Genomic DNA, 24016 nt, shown 5'->3' with positions numbered 1-24016 from the left:
CAGAGCTGTTAATAACTTCCAAACCTTTGCACCGAATGAGGGAAAAAAAGGTTTCACAATATTCGTGTAAAAACCTTTCTTGCACTTGAGTGCCACCTAGCGGAAATCATAGAAACTGTTTGGAGAATTGTGCTATTGTTGCGACGTCACATCCGGGGGCGTTCGTATTGCGTTGGGCGTCTTCTTCGTGAGTCACGTGGGCTCTCGTTCCTTTTTACAGCAGAAGCTCCATTTTGTCGGAGGATCCATTTTTCTGTCATCTCTAAAATAGCGCCAATAACGTAAAAAGGTGCGTATATGAAAGTTAAGCCTAATAACGCTGTGTTTTTAAAACTCTAATATTGGTGTAGTTTGTTGTTGAATCCAGCTTGTTTGAGTTAGTTTAAAAAAAAAAAAAAAAAAAAGGCCCTACGCACACACCTACTTACAGACGGCGTGTTCAGGCTGCGCCATTGTTATTTCCCACCGTCTGATAATGAGGATTAATTCATATTCTTGTGTTTGTAGTTCACATCATGAGTGGATGTCGTATCTTCATCGGTCGACTCAGTCCCTCCGCCAGGGAGAAGGACGTGGAGCGCTTCTTCAAGGGCTATGGCCGCATCCGAGACATCGACCTCAAGCGGGGCTTTGGCTTTGTGGTAAGTCTTACTAATGTAGGATTATTATTTTATTTATTTTTCGACCATCTTTCATGCAAACACACTATTATTTATTTTAAAAATTGTCTTACACATTCAACGAGGCCAATATGTTGGAAAAAGTGTAGTGCGATCAAAGCGTTAAACACAAGGACATCTGAGATAGTCCTTGTGCCGCCATTTGTTTAGTCTGGGCTGTGGCTATTGATACGGAAACGTATGAATAAACTATGTATACGCAGCGCCCCTCATTGGCCAATTTAGGTGACGTGATAGGTGCACCATGTGACTTAAAGTTCCGTCAGTTTTATTTTAGCTCATGTTTATTTTCAGCTACCCGCTAACTCTTTTATTTTAGCCCTAACCCAGGCAATAAAATTTTTTCTTCGTATATGTGTTTTTAAAGGTGGAATTTGCCGTGTTAAATATGTTAAAAAGAAAAAATATATATGACAAAAAGTGGAATTTAAACCCACGGCAGCGGAAGGAAGAATTTCTGAGTCAGGCGCCTTAGACCACTCGGTCATCCTGACATGTCTAACACACAGGCACATTACACTTATGACTGAACAATTTTAGAAAATAATCTAATTGCGAAATTTTTTTCCCCTCAATATTGCGATTTCTATCAAGTAGGGATATAACGATTAATCGCAAGGCAGTTAAAAATCGATTCATAGGTATCACGATTGATATCGATCTTCTGAAAATTGAATCGCAGTACTTTTTTTAACCAGCAGAGGGCGCTATCCAGAAGTGTAGGTGGCGGGCGGGGTCTGCTAATACTTTCTTTCTGACTGCCTTCTACTCTAGCACTGTCTGCTAGCATAGCATCTCTTCTTCACTGCTACATTAGCTGCATGCCAACCGACCACTGGGTTACCAGCGCCCTCTGCTGGTCCAAACAAATATCTGATGTAAATACAGGGCAATGACTTTTTTTTTTTTTTTTTAAAGTCCAATTGTTAAGGCACAACTATTATGCAGTTTTGCATTGTTTATTATAGAACCAGAATTTAAATTAATAAGCTTCTTCTTCATGTGTATTATCCCTTTATTTATTTAATTCAAGATTTATTTTTAGTTAAATTGTATTATTTTGAATAGTTTATCAAGGGATTCTTTTGACAATGAAAAATAAAAGATATAGTACAGTATTTTCTAGTTTTTTTTAATAAAGGAATATTTTTCAATCATTTGTCTACAGTCTCATTTTGTAAAATAAATCTTGAGAGTATCGTGAATCGAATCGGGAGTTGAGTGAATCGTTACATCCCTACTATCAAGGGCCTCTTGCGATTAGAAAATTGCATTTTAATTCATTAATATAGCAAATGCAATTAATCGTTCGGTCCTATTACGCTTTTGTAGAAACGGTCTGGAAAATGTACCCATAGTCCCAGTGTCTATTGATACGTTTTCGTATAAATAGACACTTCCTTTAGTCTCCAAATAGAACCTGACCGATAATTAAATTAGGCATCAATAATGTTGGGACCTCCTTTAATAGACGTGTGTGTGTCCCAGGGATGCACTTCATTTTTCCCATGAAAAATGACACATTGTGAACAACAATTTGTTCAAAATCACAGTAACTAGCAAAACAAACCTAGCCGTCAGCGGACCCCTTCAAGCATTAACTGAGTGCATACATGATCCCATTGTGTACATGCTAGTTTAGCCGCTACAACAACAATCAGCCAGTTAACTAGCTGCTTACAATACACCACAAACATATCTGCATCATTTTATATTTCTCAACAGACTTTGCACTGTTAGTTAAGTAAAAATTTTGTGCTATAAGTTTCATAGTGATTGACTCAGTTCATTTGAGTTAGTTGATGTTCAGACAAGAAGATTTTGGTCTTATTTTGGTGACAATTTATTTTTTGACTCTGTCATGGTGATGAAATGTTTTGTTTGTGTTAAAATCAGCACTTTTATTGATAATTTATTTTTGTACAACAGACACCATTTTGTTTTCATTTGAATTGTATTTGTTTAATTTATACATTATTATTATTATTATACATTTTGAACATACATGAATATATCTGCTAATTATACCACCATTAAGAGAGTTTAACACTACAATTTAAGAAATAAAAGAATATAAGAAATAGAAAGAAATACATTTTTTTATTTGGGGACCCATTAAATTTCCCAGAGACCCGCTCAAATCACCATCTGTGATTATTATTTACTCCGGCCTGGACGATACCCTTTTGTCCCAATTTGATTTTAATCCTGATTCTTGGGTGCCAATTTGATTTAAATTGCAATTCTGATTTTACAACTATTGGGATTCTACAAAGACTATTATCCCCATTTTTTCTTTCTTTTCCAAACACATAAGATGAATCCTTAACTTCTAGAAATGTCACAGTTCCTAAAACCATGCACATTACATCACATTTAGTCATTCGCTTATTTATCATTATTCAGTGATTTATTATTATTTATACATTTTTAAAACAAACAGTATAAACACCATTTTGTAACATTTAACAAAGTGTTAAACTTTGAATTGTGTGAGTGATAAAAAGTAGTAGTTTTATTTAAATTACTACGGTGCAATACATTTTTAATCATACAAAAATATGGCTTTAAAAACTAATCAGATGGGGAAAAAATGTCACTGGCATGTTATTATTATTTTAACATTAACATGTTAATAATGCCACACTGTTATATAACTAAGTTTAAAAACATTTTAAGATGCATATGATGAATTTGTGTAAAAACAAAAATAACCACATGGTTAATTTGTTTTGATTTGGTTTTAAAACAGAATAACCAAAGAACGAAGGGTGCTCGGATAATAATGCTACATATATGGTTTTGATGCAATTTGTTCTTTTTTAATATTAAATAAATATCTCAAGTGGACTTCCAGACACTTGTTATTCAGTAGTCCTTATTTACATGAACAGACGTTGTTTGTTGTGGGGAATTGGTATAAATCAACCCATTTGCGAGCACGAACCAAATTCCAAAAGTATCAGATCTCAATTTGTGTCTGTGCACTTACGTGCGTGCTAAACCCCTAGCAAAACAACCATCTTCAACCCAGTTCTTATCTTAAAATCAGCATCACTACGATAGCGCTGTGCTTTCATTATTATTTCACTTCCTGATCTAGTTCATAATTTTTACCTCTTTCCTCACTTGGCTTTTTCTCCTTGACTCCTCGCAACAGTGTAAACGGCGCAGGTTCCGTGCCGCTCACGGGTTACTTTGCGTCTTCTTCGTTGGTGTTTTCTAGCGGTTGGCTCCACATTCAGGAGCGGCGGCAGGGCATTACTGGTCAGCGGCTGCATAATACTTTGGACAAATTGGGGTGGCAGCAGGGGTTACAAGGTTTTGTTGTCGCCTGGCATTTGCTACGTTACGCCACCATCCCCGCACAGGAAATGGTGGCACGGACGAACAGGCGTGCTATGTGAATTTCAAAATAAAGGCATGTCTTAAAGCAGAACTAAGTAACTTTTTCACCTTAATAAATCATTTTCATAGTCCCTGTGAGGGTAATACAAGCGTTAATGGGGTGACGCATTGGTGCTTCTGGTCACTGTGTGCGCGCCACCTGGCTGATCACTTCACTTATCATAAACAGCTCCATTTTTATGGTATAAATGATCAACTTACTGATTTACTATAGGATGAGTTCCCTCAGAATGTAGGCTGATTCAAGATTAACCGTTTTAATTTTTCCCCGGCACGTTTATGAAGCCTCCGGCTGCCGTCTCACTGAAGCAGGAAGGAGGAGCTGCTGTTTACAACAGTGACATAACCAAAGGGGACCTTTAAGTTGAGCGCTAAGCAAAAGTGAATTAGTTCTGCTTTAAAGATGACGATGTTTATCGATGTTTTCATTGTGCATCGATGTAATTGAATCATTAATTAATTAATCGATGTATCGTTACACCACTACTGGGAAGCAGCATCAACTATTCAAATCGGCACCCAAAAAATTGCTATAAATTGTAAAATCGTCTGAAAAGTAAATTAACAAATGACTAAAAAGCAAATAAAATATAGCTGTTAGTATTGTCATCTTTCTCCGTTTCTCTTCCTGTATTTGAAAAACAGTAAAATATGTGAATGTACATTGAGCCCTTTTTCTTTTTTCCTGGTTCAGCCAATGATCAGCTGTTTAAATTATTTTGACTGCTTCATGATTTTTATTTATTTATTATTATTTTTTTGCTGTTAACGTGATTATCTAAAGCTGGATTAGTGATGTTTTTAGCAACTGTTTCTGTTTGTCAGAGCGATAGCTTCTATTTCAGGTGGAAACACTAATATAACACCTATTGGAGCTTCACTTACATTTTGAGGACACTATTTTAATTTATTTTTTAAATGATAGATTTTGTAAAACTTTTTTTTTCTGCCGAGACCTTCAGCGTTTATCTTGTATCGTTTCCATGTCTACAGCATAAAGCCCAAACAGAAAAGTGATGTATATTAAAGTTCTCTCTGCTTTGCTGCAGGAGTTTGATGATCCCAGAGATGCTGAGGATGCTGTGTATGAGCTCGATGGCAAAGAGCTGTGCAATGAAAGGTAGGTACTTTCTCTGCTGGAAGGTTGTTTTTATAAGAAAGATTGTGTAATCCTTTTCTTGTCTAACATCAGGGTGACTATTGAACATGCTCGTGTGCGCCTGCGGGGCGGCCGTGGTCGTGGAGGTCCTGGTGGTGGTGGTGGTGGTGGAGGAGGAGGAGGAGGTGGTGGAGGACGCTTCTCTGATCGCTATGGCAGAGGTTCACAAAACAGTCGGAGGTAAAACTTTGAAACACACAGAACAATCCCATTTTACTTGTGTTTTTAGGACATGGTGTAATTACTAGCTTTCACATATTAAGATTGATCTGTTCTTGTTCTCAGTCGAAACCCTCCCCCGATGCGCACTGAGAACCGTCTGATTGTGGAGAACTTGTCTTCCCGTGTCAGCTGGCAGGTCAGTCCACCTTCATGTTCTTCACATTTCAACACCTGTCGCCAGTCTTATTGTCAGCACTTTGACATTTGTGGGAATACTGCTAAAAAAAAATATCCTACAAACATGTAGATTTGGCATTTTTGATTAATTTTCAGAAATGTTTATTATTTAAAACCTCAATTTTTTTTTAATTTTAAAATCCAAATTTGTAGTTCTGGTTCTCCTGAGTCAGAGAATAACACAAAGACTCTGAATTTGTTCTTGTTTTCAAATTTTAACCAATTCTTCACCCCTTTATTTGCCAGCCTGACTGTTGTGTCATGTGGAAGAACTCGATCTCGCTTATGGTGGAGTTAACCCCTTCTGGGTCCCTCTGTCCGGGTTGAGCCCGTGCTGTCAGCCAGTCTGTCCTACCTTTGTTGATGCCTGCTGGTCATGTGAGCGCTCGCTCCACGCTAGAGGCGGCCCCTTCGCTCGCTCGCTCGCTCGCAACGCCTGCTGTGTGGTTATGAGCGGGAGAGAGAAAACAGAGAGTTGGCAGAGAGAAAGCAGACGAAAGAGCGAGAGTCGATGATGGTGGTGGCATATTGATCGATGGTTGGGTAATTTGAGGGGCACCGATCGATAACCCCCCCTCCCTTCCCCCTCCGGTGTTCCCGCACATCGCGAGAGAGCGTGAGTTCTTCCCAGGTGCCATTGGATATAATCTGCTGTTATCCGGGTATGGTGGGCTCGGAGAGCCTGCAGCCCACAGCCAAAGGGTTTCGCTCTCAGGTAGTAGTTTCCTCTCTTCCACCCTGTTCACTCTCTGTACTGAGGTGGGGTGCTGAGGCAGGGGTGGTCCCGGCGCGGAGCCCTGTGCCCTTTTAGACAGGGACAATGGGGCTCTTAGCGCCATGTGCTGCCCAGGCGGCACCACTGCAGTTCAGTCAATGCAGTCTGTGGTTAGTCCAAGGATCTTAAAGCAGCCGCTAACACTCAGCTTGTTCTTTTAAATCACCTGTCATAAATTGTTCTTCCAACAAAAAAAAAAAGTAATTCTTTGCTAGAATAATTGAATGACTTAGACATGTCATTGTTAGACTTTAAGGTTCTTGGACTCCTTTTAGTCCTTATCTGCAGTAGTCTGTGTAGATTTCTCTAAAATCTAACCACATGTGTTTGGGTAAAGCTGTCACTCACTGAGCTTTGTTGGTGCTACGAGTTTTTCTGGATGTTAACAGATGTTTGTGTGTGTAGGACCTGAAAGATTTCATGAGACAAGCTGGGGAGGTGACATTCGCTGACGCACATCGTCCAAAGCTCAATGAGGGGTAAGAAAATGTAACGCATGCTTCAGTGCATCCAAAAACTGAAATGATGAATACCAATGTTTACGCGTCGTATTTTTTTGTTCCCCACAGAGTGGTCGAGTTTGCTTCTTACAGCGATCTGAAAAATGCCCTTGAGAAACTATCTGGAAAGGAAATCAATGGCAGGAAAATCAAGCTGATAGAAGCTGCCAAGAAAAGGTTGGTTTGCTGGAAAATGTAATATTCCAGCTCAGTACTTTTCAAAGAATTGACGTGTCTGTAAAAGATTAAAGTAACCTTTAGTGAATTTTATTTGTAAGTTAAATCCGTGACCTGACCACATGGTGATACCAGTCGCTTCTGATGGCTACAGTCTGCGTTTATTCGTAAACTTTGGGCACCATCAGCCATTGTAGAGGGCGGTTGATGGTGGCTCCACTAAAGCAATTTGACACGCAACATGGTGGTCAGCAAATCTGATGAAATGCCAGGTTTAACTCGAGAATGTTACAATAATGACTTACCACAGGGGGGCGCTGTGTTCCAATTGCTTTGAATGGGAAAATTTTAATTTAATTTTGCCAATAATCAACTTTTAAACTTAAGAAAACTCCTGAAGAAAGTCGGAGTGTTTTTAGTATTCTGTACGCTGGGTTAGTCTGGTCAGTAAAATTGGAGTAAGTGTGGGGGACAAAAATCTGTTCAATAACAGTAACAATAATGCTTTACAACCTAATTTAATTAACCATTGGTTGTTCTTAAATTACTAAACTTCTAGGCTGTTTGAAATTCCACACTTTATACTATACACTACAAATTCATTGAGTATATACTACAATTTGCTATAAGTATGGTTAGGATAATGACCGTTCCCACTGAAGTATACTTCAGTTTCCCAAGATGCATTTCAAACCTATGACAAAAACCTGAAGCGAACTGAGGCCACCTTTGAAAGTTCTGGAAGCATTTTAAGTGAGAGTGACCAAGTAGAATGGTCACTTTCATAGAACTCACGGAAACACATTTTATGTCAACATTTCGGAGATTTTCGAAGACCCGTACATTGTGCTATTGACAAAACTTCCAGTTAACTTCAACAAATTACAAATAGAAATTAATGGAAGACAAGAAGAGATGCTTTTATTTTGAAATGGGGATGTTATTTTGTTTTTCTTGTCTGCACATGCTGTCAAGGGTCAACACTACAAGAAGTGCAATCATTATGAGACAGCAATGCATGTTTTGTTATTGCAATAAAATAAATTGATTTATTTTATTGCTGTATACTAAAATAAATCAATTTATTTTATAGCTTAATTGCAATGGGGATGTTTGATTTTTACTTTGAAGCTGGTCCCAGGATGATTTTACATTTTGCTTGCAATGCATCATGGGGCAGTTGAGTATGAGTAGTGTGCCCACTGTGCATACTTAAATGATGTCTCGATATAGTAAACATCTGGGTATTTCTTCCATACTCAATCCATTCAGACGCACTACATATGTATTTTGTTATCAGACTTGGTATAAGTAGTTAGTATGTCATTTGGAACAACAGCCCTAATTTTATGTATGATCTTTGTAATGCAGGTCCCCTTTAACATGTCAAACCACTGCGTGGTGGATGATTTTTTTTTCTACATGTAATTTGTCTAAAATGATCTGTTTTTGTTTTGTTTTCAGGTCCAGAAGTCGTTCTCGGTCAGACAGCTCCTCTCGCTCCAGGTCCCGCTCTCGAGGTCGCTCTGCATCTCGCTCTCCCAGACGCTCCAGGAGCCCGGCTAAGGCCCGAAGCCGATCCCGTTCACGTTCTCGCTCCCGTTCACGTTCCCCCCGTTCTCGCTCCCGCTCCCATTCTCGCTCCCGCAGTGTTTCACCTGCAGGTGGAGCTTCTCCTGCTTCCAAATCTAAAGAACCTCCAAAACGCTCTTCCAAGTCTAGAAAGTCAGCCACCCCTCCCACCCCTCCTCCTGCTAAAAAAGCCTCCCTGTCCCGTTCCCGCTCCCGGTCCCGTTCTCTTTCCACTGATAGTCAGCGCTAGCTCACATAGCTGTAGGTGGAGACACTGGAGCTGCTTTGACTTCCTCAGTAGAACTTGACGTGTGGTTTACCAACCAACACTCTGCTTTAGATTCTCTATTGAATCTTCATTTTCATTCATTACTTTGACAGGACGAGACAATCCAGTTTAATATTGACACACATCATAACTCCTTTACTCTGACAGTCATGCAGTCAGCTGTGTAGGATTGTTGTGGAGTCTTAGTGCGTGTCGATAGTTGACACTGGACCTGTCCATCCATGTGCATCTGAACAAGACGTTTCCCTAACGCTAATTTTTTTTTAAAGTCACTTAAAAAAACAGTCTCAACACTTTTCACATTGTTGTGTCCTACTACAGCAAAATTAAAGAAACAAAAAAAAAAAAAACTTGCATGTGCTTTACTGCTCAACATTGTTTGGTTTTGCCTAAAGCAAAATCACATTAAAAAAACTTTGAAGCTGGCAGCTCCTTTTTAAAAACAATTATAATAAAATTAGATCTTTTTATGTTCTTTTCCTAGATTTTGAGTTTGGGATATTTTGCCCTCCTGGAAAAGTTGTAACATTGTTTTGCTCTGAATGTTTAATTGTTATCGCAGAAAGCAGAGTATTCTAGCTTGATATTGTTTTTTTTTTTTTTTTTTTTTTGATAGTGGAGAAGTTGTTGTTGATGGCATTTCAGCGTTAGTTTAAAGCATTAATGTGCAACTCAAAGAATACTTGTTGGTACTGTGAGTTATGATAACTGTGGTTGAAATGTGTAGAGTTGGAAGAAACGTGATTTTTGTACATAAACATTTTCAGTAAAAAGACAGAACATACCCAATAAATCAGATTTAAACAAAATAGGGTGTGTGTTTTTTCACAAGTTGTTTGTACAGAACATGTGAAAGACACAGATTTAAAGATGTAACTGTTGCTGAAGTGTCTCAGCAGAGCATCACACAGGTCAGAAACATCTGGAATCAAAGGTAGGTGATGTATTTCAGGCGGTGCTTGATGCCATCATGGGCTCCTGAAGTTTTTCATCTACACTTTGTTCTTGACAATTGCCTGTAAATCAAATACAGGTGGGTTATGATTGAAAATCAATATCTCACTCGATGTTTAACAAACTAATTTATGCGTACTTACAATAAAAAATATTTTTGTCTGATAATTAAAACAAATTTAGTTTGATTTTACAGACCAGGTTATCCCAGCATACAAAATACTAAGGACACCCCTACACGTTTTCTCAACCATAACAATTTTTTATTTGGAAATTTTGATAAAAATTCTCTTTCAAACCTAATGGAAAGCAGTTTTCTGTAATAATGCTGCCTCCAATGGAGCAGTTTATGCATTAGGGTGGGTCATTTTTTATTAATACAAATTCTGTACATTAGAACCCTGCAGTTGGTTCTACATCTGACCAAATTATTTATGTAATTTAATATTTAGCGGTTGTACAAGACACTTGAAAAATTGCTCAATACTGTAAAATAGTGAGCCAAATGAAATATTGGAGTGATTTGTGGTATTGTACTGAAAAAACAAACACAGTGGCTTAAAAATGTTACTTTGAAAGTCCAGAAAGCCAATGTGGCTTTGCTGACATCTACTGGAGGAATTCTTAATTTTTGTGGCAGATCCAGATTTTCACTGATCTGTTTCACTTCATAATTGGTTTGATTAAGGTTGTCAAATGCTTTGCTGGTATCTGAACCTTAATTTTCCATAATGTTATATATGTATATGTAAATAGTACATTTCCAGGAAACTTTCAGCAGCTTGTGCAATTTCTTAAAACCTCTCCTTTTTCTTAAAAATGTATCCTCAAATCATCTTCTGCGTACCAAAACCTACTTTATTTTATTTTTTTTGACGAGGCTTTTATTATGCATTTTCTCTTGATTTTTATTAGTTAATGCAGTATGTCTAGTTTCCTTTAGTGTGTTCATTTTATTTTAGTATTACGTAATCATTAGCTTACATAAATAGGAATTTTTTTCAGGTTGATAATCTATTTTTATTTCTTACATTCACATTTGACAACCGTTACAAATGGAGTACTCCCATAACTAATGTAGCTTTGGAGATGCACCTGTCATTATTTCATCAACAAACTTTGTTAAATCTATTTTCAGACAGATTCCCTTTGAGGACTATCTGTTACTAATGTCCTATAAGATTCTCTTTGAATAATATGTTACAGTTTGATTTATTCAGGCAACTGTTCCTCAGGAAACCCATATTTTGACTGTCAACGTCAGAGGTGTCTGCTGATTGCTTTGAAGTTACCTTTGAAGTCTCCTTCACTTCTTTTTGAATAATATATTAAAGTTTCTTTTAGGGCAGACGCCTCTGATGAAGACTGGCAGTTGACAGTCGAACCATGCAGGAGATCAAGGTGGAATTCCTGAACAACTAGTTGCCTGAATAAATGAAACCTTAACATGTTACTGATGTCAGTCATGTTGTAGAATTCCTGATGAAGTTCAAATGTATCCTTTTAAATATATTCTACAAGCCAAAGTATGCGTGCTTGAAAACTACACATGGTAGGATCTTAATAATGCCAGTTTAAATACCAGAAAGTGGTAAATGGTTGCTAAAGTCATTCTCAACAAGGATAACTATTACACACGGATTGGGACGTACTGAAGGCCGTGTACTTCACACAATTACAAATGTTTAGTAGGAATGGTTAAATAGGTAACTCGCTCACCTTTCTGTTTCTTTGTGATCCTTTTGTAACACTTGAAAAAAACCACGAGCACCAGAGCCTCTGTGAGCTGGCTCAGCGCGTAAATCATGGGGAACATGAACAGTGGGCCGATAGTCGTAGGTGGGAAGGCTACCTTCAGTATGGTGGAGGCCAGTTGGGTGTTCTGACAGCCTGTTTCCATGGAAACTGTCCTCCTCTGTCTGATGGTGTGAACAACCTTATCAATAAGTCATGCTTGTGTACAGATCACTACAGACTGCACCGGTTCCCACCAAGTGTTTGAATGGAAATGAACTCACGAAGGGTTGAGTCTGAAGATGGAGGCGATGATGAAGCCAAAGGCGTAGCCTATGAATGGCATGATGGCACAGATGGCCAGGAGCGAAGGAGCAAGGAGTTCCAACATGGATCCTCCAATGTCGATGGTCACAACAGTTGCAACCACCACAACAGCAGTCAGTAATGTAGCGACTCCTACCTTTAAATTATAAAAATATATATAAATTCCTCAATTTTCTTCTGATGGCATTCTATTTAAACATCAAGAACTCCCAGTAACAAGCTGAGTTAGATCATCTGAAACAGTGGGATCAGTGCCATAACTATAACTTCTTATTTCAAACATTAAACAATGATAATCCTGTGGTATGTTCAAACTCTTTGTTTTGATGAAACATTAACAGTTTCTTTGAGTGGAAATTTAACTTTTTCACATTTCTAAAGTACAACATTAACAGATCAAACTTTTGTTCTTATTGCATTCATTTAAGCTTGGGTAAAAAAAACTTTGTATGTGGCTCCAATTGTAAAGTTGTGCATGTTAAATAAATGGCAACTTTTTTTTTTTTTTTTTGCAATATTTTGCAACAAACCACATTTAAAAATATATGTGAATTTTTTCATGTTACTTTTGACCGGATTTGCAGCAATATTTGTGATTTTTTTTTTCCTCGTAAAAATGAAATGTCAATGTTAAATCTAAATCTAAATGTTGAATCTAAATGTCACAGGTGAAACTAAATATTTAGCTACATGCCATTGACTACGTATTTTAGAATGCGCAACTTTACAATTGGCACCCCATAACTTTGTAACAAATACATTTTCACTTGTTTACTAAATGCAGTTTTTAACATCTAAAATATGTTAATAGGACATACAAGTTTGTGTTAATAAATTAAAATCCACAGTCGTCCAATAAGTCTGCGATCCCATCCTTAATGACAATGCACCAACCTTTCGGAAAATATTGGAATATTTGGGCCTGAAGTGGTTGATGATGATGCCAATGGCACACGGCACAAGGATCAGGATCAGTGACAAAATGATGTCGACAAAAGGCACAAACTTATGGATGCTGTCAAAGCCCTGGCAGTACAGGTAGAGTAGTAGAGGCATCATGCCCAGAGCTGCCACAGTGGAAAAGGAAGTCATCACAATACTGCAAGAAAACACAAAGATGGTCATTATTGGACATTTAGCCAAAGCAAACTAGTTTTCATTTGAGCAAATCAGACAATCATTTGACTGTGACTCAGCTTTCAAAAGTTCTTTCTTAAGTATGTGGAACCATCTGAATACTGGACGACCTTTCATATGTACAGCTGTTGACTGGGATTGTTAAGGAGATCTGAATGACCTATGTCAGTCAGGTGTTTTTGGCCACTAAACCCCCCCTGATTTCAGACCAATTGAAATGATCTGCCAGACCACTGAGATGCTTCATCTGTAGAAATTTGTCAGATTCAAGGTTACAGGCTTAAACACCTCTGAGAATGTGGTCATTAAAGCTGCAGTATGTAAGTTTTTTTTGGCGTCATTTGGTCAAAAATCCATAATTACCTGTGAGCATGTTGTAATCAAAAGTGTTCTGAAACAACAGTGCACTTTTACACCTTGGCCCTGTGTAAGACCTTTAGAAATGCAGCATCGTGACGTGACTTTTCAGCCAATCAGAGATCTTTTTACAAACGAGTGCTCCATGAGCTGTTATGGGGTGTTACTGTTGGCTGGCGCCCGACTAATGTTGATGTACATTTACATCCTCTGTAGTAAAGTACAATGACGGACTCTCCAGCATCATGGCACTAGGCATAACGGTTACACAGCAAAGCAAGCAGAAACAGAAGACCAACGTGGTGAAGCAGCAGTCTAAAGGCACAAACATAGTGTGTGAGCTGTGCGGTGCAAGAGCTCACAGCCACAGACGCTGCGTAGGCCAGTAACTAGAGAAAGATGTGTGCCTTTGTGTCTCGAAAACATCAGAAAACTCTTCAATTACACAAGATAAAGTCCCTGCATTTGTCACTAGTCTCTACTAAGAAAAAAGTCACAAAGAGCTCCACAGTTGTGCGTGATAACAAAGACACCAGTAAGGGACGATGGGTTTTGAAACAGGGAGGGGGAGGGAACGTGGTTGATTCTATACAAGTCTCATGATTTTGCATACTGCAGCTTTAAGAAATGAAAAACACTTCCTTCTCTACAAGCATCCTGTCGAGGCAAGGTTCTCTGAATCACTGAGATCAATGAAAAGCTAAGTGAGTATATATTATGTAAACAATATTTGATTAACAGATCATTATCGCCTATTGTTATAACTGGGAACAGAGGGCACTCCCCTTCAAAATAAGAGTACATGATCCCAGTTTTGTTTTAGTTTTTTGCCTTGGAAAATGCAGGGGGCATATTTTTGGGTTTCAACTCACAAGTTGAAAACTTCTACTTTAAAATCAATATACTGTACTATGAGTTTATTTCAAGATGCAATTACTTTTTACGCCTCTAGAAGGAGTCTGTGAGACTTCAGACTTACTGATGAACAGTTCTTTATATCAAAGGTAACTTCTGGTTTGTGTTGCTTTTATGACTCCTGCATAGATTAATTATGAAGCAACGCCTGCTTGAGGCTCTGACTTTATTGTCATTTTTCTGGAGATAAGAGCAGTTGTAGGTCAAGCTGACATTATTATATAGGGTAAAGGATTCTCAGCCTAGTTGACCTTACAGTACAAAAAGATGCATGTTAAAGGGAAGATTTAAAGGTAGAAAAGTAACATATTTACTCTAAATAAGGAAGGCAAACTGATCATTTGTTTTTTTTTTTTTTTTTTTTTTAAAGAAAAAATTTGACTTTTGGAAAGAGTTTGACATTTCTGTCACCTTTTTTCTCCCTCCAGGACCGTGTTTGTACTACTACACAGCTAGAGGCAACACTATTGTTGCATGTCATGGATCTGCTCTGGTTCTGTGCAGCAGGATTTGTTATAGTGTTCAATTTGTTGACAAAAATGCTTTGTCATGGCGTTGATATTTTCATTGACTCATAAAAATGAAACAATAATGTTCACATGGGACGAAATCCATTTAGAACTAAGTTTCTTTTTTGGAAACGTATCCAACAGGAAGTACGATGATGTGTCTGTAGACGTAAGATGGTTCATGTGGTCTCACACATTAAACACATCAAATCTGTCAGTGTGCATTTACAAAAAGTATTTTGATATCATCTCATATCAGGTTCATGAATGGTAATTGAATCTTTTAAGAAATACAAAAACTTTTAGTCTTTTAGTTTTTAGTTCTCTGTCTCCACCGTAGACAATGTTCTCTTAGTTTTACAAGCTATTTATTCCGTCTGTGCTCTCTCTCCGACTCGGGGCAGACAGCGCACGGACTGAAAGTGGATCGCTCGCAGTCCGCCACATACCGAGTCAGAAGAACCTGCGCGAACTCTGGACTCATTTGTGCCTTTATTCTGTTGCTTCTCCGCCTCGGCGTTACTTTTTCCTCTTGCTTTGCCGTGTAACCGTTGTGCCAAAAGCCACGATAGAGACTTCTACTTGAATATAATGCCATGGGACTGTCCCTACTCTCAGATCGGGAACGGGCATCGACTTTTGACGAGCAGCCAATAGTAATGCTTAAAACAGCTCACGGGATCGCCTTGTTGGTGGATAGATCTCTGATTGGTTGAAGTCCAGCGTCATGCTCCTGTATTCCTAAAGCTCATTTACAGAGTCAGGAGAAGGAGCAGACATTCACTGTCCACTCAGAACACTTTGGATTACAATATGCAATACAATATAATAAGATGATATTGGATTTTTGACCAAATAAAACCAAAAAAAAAAATTTACATATTGCAGCTTTAATCGACTAAAACCTTACAGTCATTCAGTTGAAGAAAACTTGACTAAAACTAAAATAGTGATACTGATGACTACATTTTGACTAAAACCAAGTTGCATTTTAGTCAAATGACTATGACGACATCAAAATTTGCTGTCAAAGTTAACGCTGGTTTGTTAGTGTATTTGTTGAACAGTTTGTTGGCAGTCAGCACAGTCCCATTCATTATATACATTATATCATATATATCTACGTTGAATTTGGTGGCTTGTTAATCTATGTACAGTATACAGTATATGGTTTACACAAGGCCTCACAGTCCACAACTAAAAAGACATAAGTCATGCGAGCACAGTGAGTGTTAATTTTGAAAGGTAAATTTTGATTCATTTTTGATTTAGTCAGAGGCTTTTGACCAAAAAAATAAAATAAAATGTAATTTTAGTCAAAATTTTGTCATCAGGGCTATTTTAGTCAGCTTGATGACATTAAATCGGTAGCCAATATAATCGATTAAGAATTGTTTTAAAGAGTCAATTAGCATTGCACAACCTGATATGAGAAGATGTTAATGTTTGTAAAAACAGATTTAATGTGATCAATGTGTAAAAACCCAACGATCACATGAGTTCAGATTGATTTTGTCCCATCTGACGAAATTATAGTTTCGTTTTTATTAGTTGACAAAAATTTATATACATTTTTATAGAATTTCTGTTCACAAGTTTTTTTTTTGTTTTTTTAACTTAGTCATAGTTTAGTTATTGTCACTAGATGACTTGAAAATTTAGTCGTCGAAAACTATGAAAAATATTTTTAATTGACAAAATGAACAGTAGTGAGCAGAATTAGTGGAACAGTGAAAATGTGTGTGGATTAATTTAAGCAGAGCTCCAGCCTTTCTGTAGCATAACTAAACATACAATGTGTTTGTTGTTGTTGTTGTTGTTGTTGTTGTTGTTGTTGTGTACCTGAGGTTCATGTCACCTTCTATTAACAGAGCCTGGACATTGGACAGCGCTCCTCCAGGACAGCAGCCACAGATCAGAACGGACAGCGCCGCCATGTCAGAGAGCTGGAGAACCTTTAGAAATACACACTTAGAGCTACACACACTTAGAGCTACACACACTTAGAGCCACACACGGTTAGAGCTACACACATTTAGAGCTACACACGGTTAGAGCTACACACACTTAGAGCTACACACGGTTAGAGCTACACACACTTAGAGCTACACACGGTTAGAGCTACACACATTTAGAGCTACACACGGTTAGAGCTACACACAGTTAGAGCTACACACATTTAGAGCTACACACATTTAGAGCTACACACGGTTAGAGCTACACACACTTAGAGCTACACACACTTAGAGCTACACACGGTTAGAGCTACACACATTTAGAGCTACACACGGTTAGAGCTACACACAGTTAGAGCTACACACATTTAGAGCTACACACAGTTAGAGCTACACACAGTTAGAGCTACACACATTTAGAGCTACACACAGTTAGAGCTACACACAGTTAGAGCTACACACATTTAGAGCTACACACGGTTAGAGCTACACACAGTTAGAGCTACACACAGTTAGAGCTACACACATTTAGAGCTACACACATTTAGAGCTACACACAGTTAGAGCTACACACTTAGAGCTACACACAGTTAGAGCTACACACATTTACAGCTACACACATTTAGAGCTACACACAGTTAGAGCTACACACAGTTAGAGCTACACACACTTAGAGCTACACACAGTTAGAGCTACACACACTTAGAGCTACACACACTTAGAGCTTCACACACTTAGAGCTACACACAGTTAGAGCTACACACACTTAGAGCTACACACACTTAGAGCTACACACAGTTAGAGCTACACACACTTAGAGCTACACACAGTTAGAGCTACACACACTTAGAGCTACACACAGTTAGAGCTACACACAGTTAAAGCTACACACAGTTAGAGCTACACACAGTTAGAGCTACACACAGTTAGAGCTACACACATTTAGAGCTACACACATTTAGAGCTTCACACATTTAGAGCTACACACACTTAGAGCTACACACAGTTAGAGCTACACACAGTTAAAGCTACACACAGTTAGAGCTACACACAGTTAGAGCTACACACAGTTAGAGCTACACACAGTTAGAGCTACACACAGTTAGAGCTACACACAGTTAGAGCTACACACAGTTAGAGCTACACACATTTAGAGCTACACACACAGTACTGACCTTACTGAGGCCAAACGCTGTGAGAGGCATGACTCCATACTGGGCCACCATTGCAATGGCCACTCCTTTAGGCTTTAGTATGTTTTGCTGGAAGGAGAAGATGAATTTATCTGATTGTTAAATCCATAGCCAGCCTCTATAAAGACTCAAAGGGTTGTCACCTTAATCTTAGACAACTCCATGGTGCATCCCATTGAAACCATGGTAAGAGACAAGGCAATAATTAAAAATATGCTGACAAATTTATCCACAATAGGAGACAATGGGCTGTATAGAGCAGTTGAGTTTAGAGCCGTCACGTTGAGCCAGAGGCTACTGTTGGGCTCCAGACTAAGATCAGCTGTAGGATAAATGATGGACTCCATGTCGAGACTTTCCCAACTTGACGACACTGGGCAGAAAACTCCAACGGGGCTCGAAGAGAAAAAACAGAAAGTTTAATGAGCAAATGTATTTTTCCTCAACTTTATTAACAGTCGACAAGGCAAACAAAATAAAAAAATAAGAAAGAAAGTCAAATATTATCTCAGAGGAAAGGGCTAGTAACTTATGAAAATGAAGGCTTACATACACTGGTATGTTTCATAGTCATGTAGTGACCAGCAGAAGTGTAAAGGGTACTGATATCTCCTACTCAAGTACAAGTAAGTCATATGTAAAATACTCATGTACAAGTAAAAAGTAGCTCAATTAAATAGTACTCAAATTAAAAGTTACTTGTTACTTTCATTCCCCACGTTGGGTTTTGGTAATAAATCTTGCCACTGTTTCCTTGCATACAGTAAACATCTCATGTATTATCTTATAAAGGAAGAGACCAAATCTAGCATCATTGGATCTTCACTTATTTTCCACAAAGGCACCTGTACAAAATACAAGGTTTGTCAAAATGTACAATTCTTTTTTGGAATAAAATCACACCAATGAATTCAATTCAAAATAAAAACAATTATCAGGCTCTAAGTATAGCTACATTTACAGTATGAACTCTAAAACTGATTTGTTTGATTGTTTTGGTGCCGTGCGTTATGTTTATATGATGTGATGCATTTAATTGTTGTCTGGTTGTTTCATTTTTTTGTAATTTCACAACGTCCGTTGATTATTTTAAACAAAACGTTACTTAGTAACGGTTGGGTGTAGACTTCCCATAACAAGATAAATCCATTTCTATCTAAACCATTGTATGCTTTTTATTGCGTTGCTGCATTTTGAATCAATGATTACACTGAGTTTACACCATACATAGTGTACTATGAACATTATAAATAATGTAGTATAAAAGCCCCAGCAACATGATTGTTTTTGTATCACATTTTCAAATCTCACATCTTCATCTACTTTAATATTTCCTCAAACCTCTCATTTATTCATTTTTACTGACTTTTAAATAGAAATATTAAAATATCATTTTAATGGTGTATGAGTCCTATAGTTATTCCTCCGGGCATCGACCCACGACAATGACATGAACTAATAAAATATCCTCTAAAGGTGAACGCACTCAAGGCTCTGTAAAAAGAGGGCATTTTAATGCTTTAACAGGCTGGACCTTTAGCACATGGGAGTGGGTTTCTGCTTTATCAGATCAGCATAAGTGACTGTAGTAGCCTGAATATTGTGAGTTAAAACACAGCATAACTTAGCTCAGGTGTGAGGGGAAAGCATTAAGACCATTAGCTACTGGAAAATATGACTCTATCATATCTGCCTGCAACAATTTTCGTTAGTTTGGGTAAGTAGTAAATGCAGCAAAGGTGCAAAAAAACATGCAACGAGAGTGACCCAACCTGTGATTCATGCGACTGGACAACAAATAATGCACAAAGAACATGACAGAGTTGATTGAAAAGGAAGAAATTAAATCAGATATGAAAAGAAAAATAGGAAGATCTGGACATTAAGTCTAAAACATAAGCATGAGACAAATGGTTTACCTGTGATGTCAATGCTCCTCTTCTCTTCTCTTCTCTTCTCTTCTCTTCTCTTCTCTTCTCTTCTCTTCTCTTCTCTATCTCTATTTAATGTTTTACTCATGTTTCTCACTCATGCAAAGTTCATACAGTATGAGCTGAAGTGCCATCTAGTGCACAGACGACTGCAGGTAACAAACACTGGAGGGTCCAGGTTAATTGTACTCGGGTGGTCGAAAATGTAATATAAAAACTCTGATAAATAATAAAAAAAAAATTAGTTAAAATTAAATGTGCTGAAAATATTTCCAGTTAATAAAGGATTTTCAAATGAAAGACGTTAAAAACTAATATGAATACATGTGAATAGACAAAAAACTTTCTTTTTTTTTCTGTTTTGAGGAAATACATTTTCCATGTTGAATAAAGGGCAACACTAATAGTTTTTGGTTGTTTTGTTTTTCAGTAGAAAATTAACTTTTCTTTATTCACTAGAGTACAATATTAACAGTTTCCTTGAGTAGGGAATTAACTTTTTCACATTTACTGGAGTACAACATTAACAGTTCAAACTTTAGTCCTTATCAAAATAATTTATATTTAGCTAAAAAGTCCTTTTTTGGTGTGTGTTGTTTCATCCTACTTTGTGATGTAATTTGAACACAGCACAGTTCACTGTTCACTAGATCTCTGTTCTAATGGAAACATCACCAGCTGTAAGGATTGTAAACATGGACACACACTCATTGTAGGACATCGTGTTGATGTACAAATTCATGAATGCAATAGAAAGCCTACAGTAAATATGCAACATTTCATTCTTTATGTGATTTTATGTTTGTTAAAAGCTAGCAGTCATTTCCTTGTACGTTTCATTCTACTCTTGTATATTCTTGCACTGAAATTGTTGAGTCTGAATGTAATTTTGTGTGACTGGACAGGACAATAAAGATCCTGACTTATTATTAGGGGTGAGAAAAAAAATAAATTTCACGATATATTGCAATTTTAAATAGATTTTTTTAATTTAAAAAATTGATGAAATAATAATATTTCTTTGAAATATTTGATCAATATTTTTGTGTATTTGTGTAATATTTCTGTGGTCACAATGCTTTCAATGTGTTGCAATGGTTACTTGATGCACTTGATTTTATGATGGCAGTGTGTAATGCCTGCAATATTTATGTATGTACAGGTATTTTGTTTTCATATAATCCGTTCAGATCAGTGTTTAAACTGACACAATAGTTGAAAATATTTTTTCTTATTTTTGTGCATTATCAGTAACTCAGGGTGATTTATCCTTAATGTTCTCACTTACAGTTGTTACAATGCAATCATTATGTTGTCATGGTTACTTTGAGATTTCTACACAGTAGTTTCAGTGAAAAGAAACTTGTTGCACTTTATTTTATGATGGCAGTGTGTAACACTGTATTTTATTTTTTTCAGTGAAAATGTGCAAAAACACTAATAATAAATAATAAATAGAATGTTTTGAAACAAATAGTTTTGACACAATTTGTCCTCTGAATGATCAATATCTTCTGATCAACATATACAGCAACTTGATTTTTCATCTCTACGTTTAATTTTGATATTAACTGGCCAGAAAATCATGATATATTGCGATAATATCTTATCGTGACCAAAGTATCGTGATACGAATAGGGAACCAAACCACATCAAACCTAAAGACCCTCTTTCTAACAGGAATTAACCAAGGAGCCTGTTTCTTTATCACAAACTGTTTACAACATAACTGCCCCAGCAAGTTTGAGGTGCATAGCTAACCCCACTATGCGGCCTTTGAACCCAATGTAGCCGAAAAGACTGGCCCAACACTTTGAAGCGGTCAGTACGAACTCTTTTTACGACTCCACACGGGGGAAGAACATCCGTCTTCTCCCTCCTTTACAAACAGATATCTTTGGGATGCTGTAAGATCACAGAACTGTCCCACTGACCCCTGACCCCCTGTGGTGAGATGTCACAGAAGGACACTTTCCTGGCCTCTTGTCGGAGATGTGTCCCAGTGAAGAAGTGAGAACAAAGAAACTATATTATGTTTGAAAAGTCACAAATGAAAACATTATTGGAATGGTTTCTGCAGTAATTGAAATTGCAAATATTGTCTGTCCTATTCCAATCTTTTCAGATAATTTAATACCCACAGAATGCTATTTTAAATGTTCCGTCATTTAAAAAGTGCTCAAAATACCAGAAAACATCACAAAAGTTAGTTTAAGGTATCTACTGCAACCATATAGTAAAGAAGAGGCATAACATAATTTTTAACATTTATGTTTATGAGTAATTACAAGTAAAATTCATTAACCGGTTCCTAAAGTAATACTAGGCTATTTTCCAGTCGTGTTTGGTATCAAACTCTTTTGTAATACATGATATTTCAAGATATGATGTCGAAAAGATTTTTTTTTGAATATGCTGAACTCATTATTATGGTTTATGTGTAAATCTAGGAATCATCCCTCCTGTTTGTCTTTGTCTCACATAAACACACACCCCAGACACACCCAAAGGCAGCCAGCTGAGATGCTGGCAACTTTAAACCAATCAATGAAGCTTCCTTCTTGGGAGGCGAGTCTCAAAGATAATCTTTTAAAAGGAAGAAAACTGCCCAAAATTTCAGTTTTGGGACACTGGCGTTTCATGCTCAACGCGTTTCCCTTCCCACCTTTTCATTTATTTCATTTTATTTTTAGTTGAAACAGTTAGATTTTTAGAAACAACAGCTGTTTGGTTTGGACAAATCCAGCATTTAGTGACGTGCGTAACAGCAGAAAGAAGCCCATTGGGGTAAGCCACGAGCCATTCTCTAAGCCAGCTGCGAAGGCCAGAACCGCCTGGATCGGCTGAAGGGGCTACACTCTGTTGAAACGCAACAGAACTCAACGGTGGCACGTCCTGCTGCATTGCTTCAAACAGCACGTCAGGGTTGGACCTGAATGAACTTTCATCAGCAACTTCATCCACAATAGATCACATACATATTTCCATAACTACACACTTACACACACTCACAACATGTTCCACACACAGTTCATCTCATTCATGTCTGTACGTCTCCCCTGTCTGTCTTCCCCTTTGTTTTATGAGCTCTCTTTATGATTTTATTCTTGGATTTTATGATCTTATTATTCAAACATGTATCCTGCATTTTTTTTCAATATTTAGTAGACTAGCATTCTCCTAGAATAGTGATTTCACTTTATTACATATAATCCTCCCTTTTATTAGCCTAGAAATGCATTTTATCATGATTTAATTATCCCATTTCAATTGATATTTTGACTGTGTTAATTGTTGTATTGTGAATAAAAGGTTAAACATAATCTTTGATTCCTCTGATTCATTAAAGCTGTGATGATGGTGTAGATGTCGCTGTTCGAATTCACTTTTCCCTGGTTTCACATTGATGGGTTTAGTCTAAAAACTTAGACATATTTCTCCTGTTAAAAGGAGTGGCACCCCGCAAAATTTGAAATAATATTAATAATCATAATTATTATTCTTATTCATATAACCCAGTATTAATAACTCTATCGTATTGCAACATCCTTGCCAATACTCACCCCGATTGATTATATTCCAAGTTTTACCTTAAAGCATAACTAAATTCTAAAACCGTTTTTTTTTCTGCTGAAAAAACAACAACTATATTTATAAAATGTATATATTTGGGTATGGAGTACTGTTGTTGGTTGATTTTAGTCCTACTGTTGACATATTATTAAAAGTATTATCATCAGTTATCATCCATTTGGCATATTTTGTTGTAAAAATGTAAATGTGACTTCCCTCAATGGGTTGAAACCAAACTATTTTAATGGAATTTTGCTATTGTCAGAGAATGGAGGATTGTGATGTTTTGGTGGCTTGTGACATCACTATTAGTCCCGCCCCTTCTCACGATCACCTGTGAACTCTTTAATCTGTGGTGAGTATCTAGTAATCAAGGCATTATTTTTTTTAAATATTTCCAGATGAGGGTTTAGTTACTCATTTAACCTGCTGAGTTGATCAAAAACTAACCTTTTTTTCCATTCTAAAATTT

At 37.3% G+C, this 24016-nt stretch overlaps 2 protein-coding genes across 2 annotated transcripts; one reads left to right on the top strand and one right to left on the bottom strand.

Moving 5' to 3' along the window:
- Positions 1-170: 170 nt before the first annotated feature.
- Positions 171-9768, top strand: srsf5b (serine and arginine rich splicing factor 5b). The gene is made up of 8 exons (XM_028439750.1): positions 171-289; positions 508-641; positions 5138-5208; positions 5281-5427; positions 5533-5605; positions 6827-6900; positions 6991-7098; positions 8563-9768. The coding sequence occupies exons 2-8, from the start codon at positions 516-518 to the stop codon at positions 8918-8920; spliced, it is 957 nt and encodes a 318-aa protein (XP_028295551.1). The 5' UTR covers positions 171-289; positions 508-515; the 3' UTR covers positions 8921-9768.
- Positions 9744-20100, bottom strand: slc10a1 (solute carrier family 10 member 1). Its single transcript, XM_028439749.1, has 8 exons — positions 19960-20100; positions 18184-18436; positions 18023-18109; positions 16735-16847; positions 12869-13073; positions 11932-12110; positions 11633-11832; positions 9744-9975 (listed from the first exon to the last, which is right to left on the bottom strand). Exons 2-8 carry the CDS (start codon positions 18385-18387, stop codon positions 9908-9910), a joined length of 1056 nt encoding a protein of 351 aa, XP_028295550.1. The 5' UTR covers positions 18388-18436; positions 19960-20100; the 3' UTR covers positions 9744-9907.
- Positions 20101-24016: the final 3916 nt, after the last annotated feature.

The sequence above is a fragment of the Gouania willdenowi genome, chromosome 24 (assembly GCF_900634775.1).
Source record: "Gouania willdenowi chromosome 24, fGouWil2.1, whole genome shotgun sequence".
Lineage (NCBI taxonomy): Eukaryota > Metazoa > Chordata > Actinopteri > Blenniiformes > Gobiesocidae > Gouania > Gouania willdenowi.
The sequence above is the reverse complement of the archived record's forward strand: the minus strand, read 5'-3'. Positions and strand labels throughout refer to the sequence as shown.